Source organism: Alosa alosa, chromosome 1 (assembly GCF_017589495.1).
Source record: "Alosa alosa isolate M-15738 ecotype Scorff River chromosome 1, AALO_Geno_1.1, whole genome shotgun sequence".
Lineage (NCBI taxonomy): Eukaryota > Metazoa > Chordata > Actinopteri > Clupeiformes > Clupeidae > Alosa > Alosa alosa.
The window spans coordinates 25,035,643-25,049,191 of NC_063189.1; the positions used below are offsets into that span (position 1 = coordinate 25,035,643).

Genomic DNA, 13,549 nt, shown 5'->3' on the forward strand with positions numbered 1-13,549 from the left:
GTGTTGGTGACTGAAAAGCAGCATGCAATAGTGTATAGGCCCTAATTTAAATAATGTACAAAATGAAGTGAAAATGTTAAAAAATATGAAAACACTTCTTTTTTTGATTCCATGTGTCTACCACATTGTCTTACAACCTTTAGCCATGTGGCAGTGTCATTTTCAATCATTACAAACATATTGGAAAATCAACATTAAAGGGAAACTTGGCAGGATTTCCCCCTCTGCTGAAGAAATTGTGCATTATGCTATTTCAAACTGTGGAAAAAGGTAACGATAAAGCACATGGATTTGTTTACAAGCTAGCAAAACGGTTAGCATAAGTTCGGCAGAACTATGTGGATGTTACAGGGTAAGAAACACGATTTAAAACGAGTTTCTTGTTTCTCACTTCTCTTTCCGGGACGGTAGTCTCAATGTTGCAAGGTTGGTTTTCCGCCTAGGGACGCTAGGGGCAGCGGGAAAAGTCACCATTTTCACCGGAACAGGTCATTTAACCATCCAAATGATTTCTAAACGGGTTTATTACGTTGAAATAGTTGCCAAGTTCCCCTTTAAATCAATATTTGCTAAGGGTATGTATAATTTTGTTCTTTACTGTGTATGTCTCTGTGTTTTTTTGTGTGCATGTGTGCCTGTTTGTATGTGTGTGTATGTCTGCATCTGTTTGTCTGAGTTTGTGTGTAAAGGCAAGGGAGTGAAATCAACCTGGAGGAACAGCCGTGACCATGGTAATGGAATGCGTGGGCGTTTTTCAGTATTTTGAGAAAATGACATTAATAAAGAATGACTTTTTCAATATGACATCACTCCTAAAGCCTCACAAGTCTCTCTCTCTGGCTTTCTTCCTTTTCCTCCTTTCTCCCTCTTTCCTTTCTTTCAACAGGAGAACACATCCCTGGCCATCAGTTTGAGGACAGAGAATGACACACTTGAACTTTAAAGAGCAACAAGAAAAATCAATGCGTCTATTGACCAGTTTGGGAGGCAACCTTGCACGGCGCGGCCCATTTGGGCCTCTGCTGTAAGTCACGCCTCTCTCTTATTAGCTTCTCTCATCTGTAAAGCAGTGGAGGAGGAGGAGGAGAGGATAGTGGGAGCCACGTGTGGAATCTAAATCTGATTATTAAGCATGGCTCCACAAGGTTTAGAGTGTGTGTATGTGGCGTGCCCCATCACACACTTCATTTCACAGCACAAGAAAACAATGTAGCAATTACAGAAGCATCCTTCCCCGGTCCCGGTGTATTGTCTCCAGATGATTTGGTCTGCATTACAAAGAGAGAGTTACTGAGACGCCATGAATTGATAATGGCGATGTGTCTCTGCAGTTAGCATAATTGCCTGGCTAAATAGTTTGAAATGTCCTATGCTTTGACCTTGTGCAGGCAAAACAAAACCTAACCACATGGCATCCTAAATAATGACCTTTGGGCCAAGGTGAAACAGTTGTTCCTGTTCACTTTGCATGAGCGATGTTCAAATCATAGTTCCAACCACTCACCCAGATAAACTCTGAAAACACTGAACAAAGTCACACCATTGGGGGTCATGGTGAGCACTGGAACTGAACCTGCAACCTAAAGCAGGGAAGGTGGGCTATCAGAGAGAAGCTAACCTCTCACAGGGGTTACTTTGTAGCTAATCTCCTCTGGTGTCAGTTAACACAGACATGTGTTACAAAAACACCGCAAGGTGTGCTATTTTCAACACATATTGTGTAACAAATAAAAAAAGGAAATCACACAAAATGTGTTGTCCCTATCTGTTAAAAACAATGCAAGTTGTGTTGTGCTGTGTTTCAACACATTTGTTTTAAGAGTGTACATTCTGGAAATGTCCATGACATCAAACACATACCTTTAGTAAGGTTAAGTATGGTCCTTATGAGCATAATCTACCATATTAAAGGTATGGGGTATATGTAATTGAAGTGACCATCCAGCACTAGGATCAAAACTACAACCTTAGACAAGGGATATTTTGGTTATGGTTGTGTAGTATACACACTTCTAACCACACTTCTAACCACACTTCTAACCACACTTCTGACTTGACATCTAACCCATCCCTATGTCAATGGTTGGTCATGATGAACTTGTGATGCTACTTTAGAATTGAACCGTTAACTGTTCAGGCATGACAGGTTGATGTGCTTGTGTGGTTGAGACCTATAAGGAGACTCAAACCCCACTGATGCCAGTGGACTTAGCAAGCTCCCTGTAGTGGCCCTCCATTTAGATAAAGCCACTGGAGCTAACAGAGAGAGCTATGGGATGTGCTGGTATAGTGGCAATGTTGAGTTGTGACAGACAGGGACTTATCCCTAGCCCTAGATGATGATGATGACAATGCTGAGGAGGAAGAGGCAGCCGCAACGTTGGATTGCTCTGGGCTGGTCTGAGGCTGAGGAGTGACAGAGGCTTAGAGACACAGCAGGCCCCTCACATCCACTGAGAGCAAAACCCAAAAATACATCAGCCAGCCTGCTGCTGCAGGCCAACTCTAATCCCATTTCAAAAGAGAGACAGAGAGAGAGAGAGGGCTAAAGAGAAAGAGGGATGGAGGGAGAGAGGGATGGAGGGAGAGAGGGGAGAAGAATACTCGTAAGCCTTACTTGAACTATGCACACAAGTGTGACAGCGAAGATGAAACTGTGAGCAAGAAAGGGACAGGAGGAGGAGAGAAAGGGGTGAGAGGTAAAAATAGAAAATCAGTGGGTTGATGTGGAGAGAAAGAAGAAGAAAAGCCCAAGCAAACACGGTTCTCCCCCTGCACATCCTTCCTTCCTGTGCCCAAGCAAACACGGTTCTCCCCCTGCACATCCTTCCTTCCTGTGCCCAAGCAAACACGGTTCTCCCCCTGCACATCCTTCCTTCCTGTGCCCAAGCAAACACGGTTCTCCCCCTGCACATCCTTCCTCTCGTCTCTGTGCTCTGTGTTGGCACCGCGGACTGTCACTCACTCACTCACTCACTCACGTACCCTCCATGGGTGTGTTGCCATCAGGGCGGTTGGCAAAGACAACATCCACATACTCCAGCTGCAACCGCTGCAGGGATCCCTTTAGACCTGCAGAGAGAGAGAGAGAGAGAGAGAGAGAGAGAGAGAGGGGGAGGGGGGGCACAGGTGTCAGAGAGAAATGGCAAACAAACAAATAAACACCCACACACATACACACACACACAGAAAGATGCAGAGAGTAACAGAATGGGTGAGAGTGTGACAGATTCAGAGAGAGAGAGAGAGAGAAAAGAGAAAGAAGAAAATAGAGGGCTATAAATACTTAATCACCTCATGAGACATGGCAGGAGAGGGCACGGGTGGAGCACACAACAACGGAGGGAAAGATAGGTGGAGAAAAGAGGAGAGGATGAGAGAGAACCCAGAGAGGAGAGGCGCGGAGCTGAGCGGAGAGATGGATGACGGCATGGATGAATGGGGAATTACGCTGTCAGGCCAGACCTCCATTCATAAATCCGCAGCGGAGAGGTGGAGCGAGGGGGAAGGAGGGAGGGAGGGAGGGAGATGGAGAGGTGGAGCGAGGGGGTGGAAGAGAAGGAAGAAGAGACGGATGGAGAAGCAAGAAGGGAGAGGAGAGGAAGAGGCAGGGAGAGAGGATGAAGGACGAGAGGGAAACCGTATCTCAGAGGGAGGGAGGGAGGACTGGGGTGGAGCGAGGGGAGGAGAGGGGGAGAGACCAGTGCCATCACAGAGCTGCCAAGACGCCATCAAGACGGCCGAGACAACGGGCTGCGTGATCAGACAGTTTACGACTCCAGACTGACTAATTAATCCGGGGGAAGAGTCACACTCTCCCCGTCCCATCACCTCCAACAGCCCTAGCCCGTCTCTCATGGCCTGGTGGTGCGCTAATCCTGCTAACTCACGGCTGTAAAATCTGAATAACCTCCATAAGGGCACCACCTTAATCTCTGACAGCCTGCCTAGAACACTCCTGCCTCTGGATGATTCAGATAGAACCTAACCAACCCCCCCAAACACACACACACAGAAAGAGAGAGAGAGAGAGAGAAACGTAAACACACAGCTGCACACATACACCAGAAACAAACAACACGCATAAACACACACATACACACACACACACACACACACACACACACACACACACACACACACCGAAACAAACAACACACACACACACACACACACACACACCAGAAACAAACAACACAGACAAACACACACACATACTAAAATCATATGCACATATACATGCAATCATCACACACAAACTATAAACAGTCAGTACTAAACACACACACACACACACACACCAACCAAGCACAGTATGTGTGATGGCTTGTGGGGGCTGAATAGAACCACTCTGCTGTTAAATGAGAGCAGAAATCAGAGAAAAACAGGAAGACAAAGTGTAAGCAGACTGGGATTTATGTTAATGCCATCAACTGCATTTTCCGGAAACCCTACAAATGAATGGATATATCAACATTGACACACTTGTTTGCAAGCATTACAGTTTCAGTACATCACAGCACTGAAATGACATGCAAAGCACAATTATTTAAACTGACACACAGAGAGCAAAACCTCTTTTCCAAAACTCTAAACACATTTTCTGCTTTACACGTATTTTGCAATTCAAAATGGCACTTTTCAAATGCAGTGAACACGGTTCTCTGCAAAAGACACAACAATCTGACATAAAGTCACATGTTTGCCATTTCAAAACACTGCCATTCAAAATGACACTACATGAGCTAATTGACCAACATACAGTATGTGCCACCTGGCCAAACACCTCAATGGTTAATTGTTACCGCTTCAATCAGGAAGTAAGCACCTTCTTTTTACAACAACAATGGAAGACGTTGCAGAGAGAGGAAGAGGGAGGGTGAGAATGAGAGGGGGAGGAAGAGTGAGAGCTGGTAGAGGAGTTCATGGCCAAAGAAGACAACAACATTTTTCTGCAATTTTCTTTTTCAGTTTACTGTTTTTTTTGAGCATATTTTTGTTTACTCCAATGTAAATATATCTGCTCTATGTTGCACTGACTTGTTTGGTGAAAAATTGTGTTTTAGCAATTGGAAAAAAACTGTAAAGGTTGGATCAGCGATGGCGATGGTAACGTCACTTCTGTTGATGTTCGAACAAAACTGAGAGCTAGCTCGCTACTCCCTATTGTATTGGTTGACACACTTTATTTTGCCTTTGAGTGGTTGGCAACACTTGTTGGTAGCAAATGTTTTAGTGCGCAGATCTCAGAGCCTAGGCTGTCTACAGAGACACGTTTTTTTGACGGCCTGCTTATGGGGTGGGCAGCTAGTGGATCGTTAGGAAAGATTAGATGAACGTGATCATTTATGTTTGGGCCATTTTTGGGCCTGCAATCGCTGATACAACCATTAAGTGCTGCAATTAGAACTGATTTAATTTGTCAAGGTGTCATTGCTTTCAAAATCTGTTTTCTGCGCTAGAATCATGTATACAGCTTTCTAACCAATGGAACGATAAACTTGATAGTTGATATATGTGGCTCACAAACCAATGGATTGACCTCATCATCAGTGATGGCTATGAAACATGATACTTGAAAACTTGTAGCAAATACGCCTCAGAGACCATAAGCTCAACTTTATCAATCCATCCATCAGTATTCAGATGTAACAGGGGGAATCCAAACACAGCATTACATTTCACTTTAATAAATGTCTGCAAATGTAATGTAATATAAATATATGCTAAACAGTTTATACAGTTAATGCACATTCCCTCTAAGCCAAGTGCAGTTGCAGTGGACGGGAGTGGACTGTGTGTGTGTGTGTGTGAGTGTGTGTGTGTGTGTGTGTGTGTGTGTGTGTGTGTGTGTGTGTGTGTGTGTGTGTGTCTGCAAGTGTGTTTTGGGATCGGGTGGGGGGTGGGGCTGAAAAGCTCAAATGACTCAAGCTCAAGTTTATAATTTGATTCTAAATCTTATGAAAGGGAACCCTATCCACTTAACAACTCTGCACCAGTACAACACAAAAACAAAACAAATACAGACAGGGATACAGAATCACTCACAGAGACAGATAAAACACCAGACTACTGTGAAATTACCACTCCAACCCCAAACAAAATCGACCCTGAAGACAAAAGTGGACTTGGACAAAACAAAAAGACAATTCACACAAATGGGCTAAAGAATAGAGATGACAGATAAATTGCACAGGCGACCAGGCCCAGCATAGATGGAGGCAAACGACTTACCCTCCACAATGTGCTTTCTGGAGAGGCCTCTCTCTGTCTCGGCTCTGCAGGTGGGCACGAAAAGGAGAAAAGAAAGAGAAACATAACAAGATCACGGAGTGTGTTCTGGCTGTCTCTGACTCTGGCTGATGCAAGACCGTCTGCAGGCAGGCCTACAAAGAGCTGTGCAGTATGTCTCAGAGTCCTGAACCAGCCCGCCTCACTGCCTGCCCTGTCTGTCTGCGTAAACACAGAACTTTTTTTCGCTTTAGCTACAGGCTGTCACTCAACAGATGCTCTGGCTTGCAACACATTCAGAGAACTCGAGCTGACTCAGATCTGATTCCGATCGGCCATAGGGGCAAATGTGGTCTCTTAGTACATTTAGAATAACATGCTTTTGCTCATTCCAAACAGCTCAATTTAATCTCTAACCCTTAACCCAGTGTCCATGTTTGCTTGCAGAGATTTACCTCCCCAGACCAAACTGTGTGTGCATGTTAACAATGTTTTTGTTGGGTTTTTTTAACGCATATGTGACTGAAATAGATCCAGGCCAGACATAAGTCTTCCACTACAGTATCTGGATCCACAGCCCTCTGCTTTTACAAGATGTTCTCAAGAATCAATGGTGAATGCAATTCACCATTTATTATAGCATACCATCCAACTGTGTCTTTTTGGGCTTTTTATCTGCAATCTGTGCAGTCTCATCCTTCATTCACCCAACACCTCGGCATTTATTAGGAGCTGTACAAAGTTTGCAGCGTATACAATTCACATTTACAGCTCAGCTGCATCTTTCCATATCTTTTTTTTTTTGCTTTCTTTTTATTTTGTTGCTTGGGCTTGGGTACTGAAGAGTAATGTGGGTCCTGCGCTGTAAATCACCCTCTCTCTCTCTCTCTCTCTCTCTCTCTCTCTCTCTCTCTCTCTCTCTTTTGTAATCCCGACGTTGCGGATGGGAGCGGAGCGTCTGCCAGGTTTAATAGCGCTCCATCAGCAGCCGAGGGCTCTTCCTGATGGTAATCTCATTACAAACCCCAGTGAGATGGAGCGGTGTGCCGGCGGAGTTCTGCCCACCAACACAACCCCACCACCCTCCCTCCCCCACCCCCTGCCCCACACACACACACGCCACCTAGCTGGGTGCTGTGATGTCCATGTTAGTGAGGAGGGAATAGCAAGCACTTACTTTCCTCCCCAGTAGAGCTTGGTGGTGATGACCAGACTTGATCTCCTGCAGGACAAACAGCCAGACAGGAAGTGTTACTTTGTGTATTTGGCAAACTTGATGATTTTAAACATCCTAAACATAACAGTCTCAGATTAGTCATTGAATATAAGTGGGTGTGTGTTTTCAAGACTGTAATGCAAATGCATGTTTGTTAGAACTCTCCGATTGAAGACACAAGATGTATGATCTGATCTCAAAGCTGAGTTTGACAGTAGATCTACCTCTATTATCTTTTACATGAATATCAGACCTGATTAATGATCTTATTGACCATATTGACACCATCACCCTGTTCTTAAGCTCCACGACAAGTCATTCAGGAATCTCTTTTGACAAATTCCCTCTATGTTGCCCAGCAGAGTCTTACAGTGTCACAATGTCCCAATCTAACAATAAAGCTGCTATTATGCTATTGGCTCAGGCATCTCATTACAGTGTTTGAAAGTTTTTCATTGTAAGAGTGTAATAAAATCTCTTAAACAGCTCTCCCCCCCACACACACACACTCTCATTTCCATCTCAGCATGGCAACTGTGCTGTTGCCAAGCATCTCATCTCTAGGAGCGGAGATGAGCCAAGCTGTGCTTCAACATAACCCTGGAAACCCAAAGAGCAGCTGATTGAAAATGCTGTGGATTAATATGTGAGGGTCCATAAGTCCGCCCACAAGCTAACACACACACACACACACACACACATACACCACAGTGCTGAAAGGCAAGGACATTAACACAGACCGACAAAAACATTTCCCACTGATTACCATGGTTACTGCCAAGGATACGGCAAACAGTGAAAAGTTAAAAAAACGACACCTCTTTCCTCTGCCCTTTCCACACATACGCCAGTGGCTGTGAACTTGTTTTACCCACTCACACACACACACACACACACACACACACACACACACACACACACACACACCCACACACACACACACACACACACATACATCTCTTTTATCCACCTCTTGACAGTGGGCATCCTACTTCACAGAGGACTACTTGTTGCCATCGAGAAATTTGGCTAAATGGAAAAGACAAGAGCTCTAGCTCCAGCAGGTTCCCCACTCAGTGGTCAGCTATGCACAACAAAGCCATCCGCCCTTCGCCATTCATTTAGAGAGTTCTTCTATTTCTCCCATGGCAAATATAGTATTTCAACAGCAAAGAAGCGGCACATAACAAACATATTCCCACACTCACAAGCTTACAGACACACGCACACACACACACACACACACACACACACACACACACACACACACACACACACACACACACACACACACACACACACACACACACACACACACACACACACACACACACTGATGTACATACACGGTAAAAAGAAAATGGATCCCAGAATAAGTAAATACAGCCAGACTCACAATCTAAGCTCACAAACGCACACATAAGAAGCAAAGATGAAGTACCTCCAGCACTTTTTCTTGATGATGTTTCCGAGGATTATTTCAGCTCTGGAGGAGTGCAGGAACACACACACACACACACACACACACACACACACACACACAAACACACATTAAAAGATTCATGTGTGGGAGTAAGACAGAATATCGAGGGAGAGCTCTGCACTTTAACAGTTTCTTTAACCTTGAGATTTACCTAGAACAGTGTCATGCAAAGCAAACAGAAAAAGCTACTGTACTGTCCTCAATGGAAACATGCTTTAGAAAAAGAAACAGGGGCTCCTGATTAGAAACCATATGGTAGATATAAAAAGTCACACAAAGTTATGGTTTAATTCTAAAGTTTGTCAAATAAGAATTTATAGGGTCTTTCTGACATATCCACAAATTTGATTTGCATATACAATATGATTTGGTAATTGGTATGATTTGGAAATCATTTTCAGTGAATGGTGATTATATTGGATTTACAATTTTTATTATTTTTTCCTCCAAAATGTACTCGGATCATTCTCAGTTGACGAATTGACTTGGATCTCAGAGAAAATAAAATGAATTATTATTATTATTATTGGGTTACACTTTACTTGACAGTATCGACATAAGAGTGACATGTCACTCTCATTAACGTGTCATAAACAAGTCATAAACGTTTATGACATAACGCTTCTGTTATTAAGTGACATTTGGTTTTTGTCATAACAAGTTAGGGTTAGGATTAGGGTTCATGTGTCATGACAGTGTCATGTGTTCATGACAGTGTCATGTCACTCTTATGTCGACACTGTCAAGTAAAGTGTTACCTATTATTGTTATTATTATTATTATCATTATTATTATTAGCAGCATAGTGCTGTCACCAGTTCACAACAACACTCATGGCATCAGATTGTCCGTGCCCCGTGCCCTGTGGCTGGTTGGGTCAGTGTGATGAGGCTGATGCTCAGGGGTCAGCTCGCGGGTGGCACTCACTTTCCTCCAGAGTAGACCTCGGCCGTGTCAAACAGATTGACCCCATTCTCATACGCTATGGTCATTAGCTGCTCCGCCACCTGGTCAATGCAAACACACACACACACACACGCACACACACACACACACACACCAATAACGAGCCCATGACTACCAAGGATTATTACAATTAACAAAATAAATATTTAGAGGAAGAAGTTGATCCTAATGATGGTGATGATGGTGGTGGTGATGAGAGGGAAATGTAAGAGGAAGAGGACGAGGAGAAAGAAGAAAGAGGCCTCTTTAGTGTACCCATGTTTCTCTGTGCTATATCGTGCATGCATGCGTCGTCGCATCGCGCGTGTGGAGAGAGAGAGAGAGAGAAGGAGAGAAAGTGTGGGTGTGCCTGTGTATGTCAGTCTTGAGTATGTCAGGGTGCCTGTGTATGTCAGTCTTGAGTATGTCAGGGTGCTTGTGTATGTCAGTGACCATCTTCAATTCTGCTGGATTTGGGCACCCAATTCATGACAGTATGCCTACCACTGTGACCTCCCCCACGCGCCCCAACCCCATCCCCTGGTCCCTGGCTGCAGAGAGAGAGAGAGAGAGAGGGAGAGAGAGAGACAGAGAGAGAGAGAAAGAAATACAGAAAGAGAGAGAAAGAGAGAGGCCTCCTGTCAGGCCTGAGTGACAGGCGCGTTGTCACCATGGGAGCTGACAGTGACGAGCAGAGAGAGAGAGCCCCCGGCCAACAGCGGGCAAACAAACTAGCAAACGCACAAGTGAAGGGACGATGAGTAACGGGAGACAAGATGGAGACTGACAGGGGACCAGAGGATGAGGGACAGGGGAACGGGCCTCTGCCATAACCTGAGGAGACAGCAGAGGCTTCCCCCACAATCGTAGCACCCTGTGGAAAATCCGTATTCCCCCTTCTACTGTAGATGCTGCTCCACCACTTAGTTAGACGCTCCACACGACCTGTCACACTGTATGTCACTCGGAGGTGCTACTGTTCTATCACTGATCAAACATCCGATTTTCATGAGGGTGTTTGGTGACTGGCTCAGTGAGTAAAAGGAGCATCTGAGACTGTGGCTTGTGATGGGCAAAGAGTTTTTGTGTTCCCAGTGTGTTATTTATTAGGCACGGTGCTTACCTCGTCAGAGATCTGTCCACCGAAGGTGACCCACGTGCCTGGAGGAGGGAGAGAGGGGTGAGCAAAGGGGCACAGAGAGAGAAAGAGAGAGAAAGAGAGCGAGAGAGGTTAGGTTTGTTTGGTGAAAATATCTTATTCAAGTGCTATTAATGTGCGTATATGCGTGTGGTTTTGTGTGTGTGTGTGTGTGTGTGTGTGTGTGTGTGTGTGGGGGTATGGGGGTGTGTGTGTGGGTATGAGTGTGTATGCATCCTGATCAGTCCACTGCAGAGCGCAGGCTGTAATGAGAGCCCCCTGCGTGCTGTACCGCCCTTTCTCCTCAGTGCCCCTCTGGGTCCGGGCCGATGACTCAAACACTTAGCTCTGGAGTGGACCACGGCTGACCGTGAGTCACTGCTTTAACAGGCTGGCGGCGGAGTGCTGAGACTGGTTTGGCCGTGTCACCTCCGTTACCACTACTGCCTCTGTGTCCTTGTCACAAACGAGCAGTGTCACTAGCCGAGCTCACGCAACACAAAGCCCAGCCGCTTCTCCGCCTCATGAGGCAAGCACCAATGTAAACAGGTTAGTTAGCTTGTGCTTTTCTCAGTATTGTAAGCCAACTGATATTCATGCTATGCAATTACAGCTATGTGTGTTGTTCACCCATACCAATGCTTACTGCAGCTGTAAACAACATATGAGGAAAGATCGGCAACAACCCAGTTGCACTGCTACAAGCTTACTAGCATGCTAACTAGTGTGTTTTGAAATAATAGTTAGTGATGGCATACTGTAACAGCTTTTTATACATTTTTCTCTTGACCGAGACCAACTGTGGACCCTACCAGCTGATGCTAGGACAGTTAAGGCCTAGACCTGACAAAGAAAAAAGAAGAAAGCTTCCAGGACTTGACTGAGATAATCCAGCCCCGACTAGTGGCATCCCACATCCGTATCCACCTCCTGGAAACCCATCTCTACTCCCCCCTGAGTTCCTGCAGGTGTATCTTATCTTATCTTATCTTATCTTATCTTATCTTATCTTATCTTATCTTATCTTATCTTATTTTATATCACAGGCAGAACGCGTAGACTGAGATGGATTCCGCTCTCATTTGATCCAGGGTCAGACTGCACAGTCAGAGGTCAAATAGGCTGCATCTAATAACCTGCCGTGTGGTAGAACTGCAGACAGAGAACAGTAATACTCTCTACTGTGCCCGACCTTGCGTAATTATCCCTAAAGCCTCCGTCTGACACCTGTGTGTCCCCCTCTGGCCTCTGCCTCTCTTATCTGACCTCCTCATTACAATGTTTTCCCAGTTCTGTGCGTGTGTGTATGTGTGTGCACATGTGTGTGTGTGTGTGTGTGTGTGTGTGTGTGTGTGTGTGTGTGTGTGTGTGTGTGTGTGTGTGTGTGTGTGTGTGTGTGTGTGTGTGTATCAACTCTAATGACTCACTGAGTTTTATACTTAACAGTGACCTTCTAATCTCCATTTGCTGATAGTATCCCTCTAATGGCGACTCTAATAGATGGACATAATCATCAGTTTGTTCCACCGCATGGAGTCAATGTTAAACAACACAACTGACCATTTATTAGCCTGTTGAGATAAAACAGATGCAGTGCTTGACCAGGATGCCCCCCCCACCCTTTGCCCTGCATAATGAACTGAGCTGCTTTAATGAGAGGATTATAAACACATTGCAGATTAGCATAATTGCAACTTCTTAACTCAGCTTCTGTAGTCAGAGTTGACTTCAGTTTTCTTGCTACTCTGGGCCAAGCCTAGATGTTTATTTATCTGTATTTTTCTGCCTAATCATTTAGTGGTGGATGTGTGTGTGATGCAGGCAGTGCTAATCTGCTTCAGGAGGCTTGCTTTGCTTCGAATGGAGAAGCAGCCAGGTCTGACTGGATTCATTCACTCATGGCTGTCAGCAGAGACCGCCGCAGCCGCTGGGAGAGGAAGGGGGAGTTTTACTAGCCCAAGATCATTAGCACCAAAGAAGCGAAGGGCACCTCCACCCCCTCGCCCTCCCCCTCCCCGTTTAGAAGGATCTCTTAAGCAGCAGCAACCTCTTAGTTCATTTTCTCAGCCGGCATATAGCATGGAATGTGCAGTGGAAAATACAGATGGCAGCAGCAGGGGACAATTATATGATGACTATATTGCATGATATTCTCAGGGTCCCTGCAATATAAATGGTACTGACAGTAGTTTTGAGAACATGCCGGGACCCAGTAAGCCCATGACATTCTCTATTCCTGTATTGACAAGAAATAGAACACAAATGCATCAAGCTTATAGGGTAAACCAGTCCAATCTCCTACCCGTACCACATCAACCTCAGATTTCCCCCATGGATCATATTTCCCCAACACTTAAACTAACAAAACTAGCATTCCTAAATATCAGATCTCTTTCAAACAAATCATTCTTAATTCATGATCTAATTTGCACACACAATCTTGATTTTTTACTTTTAACTGAGACATGGTTAGATCAAGCAAACAGTGCTGCTACTCTCATCGAATCAGCTCCCCCAAACTTCAGTTTTTTGAGTG

The 13,549-nt window shown here is 44.9% G+C and overlaps 1 protein-coding gene across 3 annotated transcripts in view; it reads right to left on the bottom strand.

Moving 5' to 3' along the window:
- Positions 1–13,549, bottom strand: part of kcnab1b (potassium voltage-gated channel subfamily A regulatory beta subunit 1b) — a 32,206-nt gene that overhangs the window by 3,971 nt on the left and 14,686 nt on the right. For all 3 annotated transcript variants that reach the window (XM_048244530.1, XM_048244539.1, XM_048244545.1), the window contains exons 3-8: positions 10,999–11,036; positions 9,858–9,937; positions 8,889–8,933; positions 7,409–7,453; positions 6,235–6,278; positions 2,986–3,072 (exon numbers count right to left, since the gene is read on the bottom strand). In XM_048244530.1, the coding sequence (XP_048100487.1) occupies positions 2,986–3,072; positions 6,235–6,278; positions 7,409–7,453; positions 8,889–8,933; positions 9,858–9,937; positions 10,999–11,036 (339 nt within the window). The remainder of the gene's footprint in view (positions 1–2,985; positions 3,073–6,234; positions 6,279–7,408; positions 7,454–8,888; positions 8,934–9,857; positions 9,938–10,998; positions 11,037–13,549) is intronic.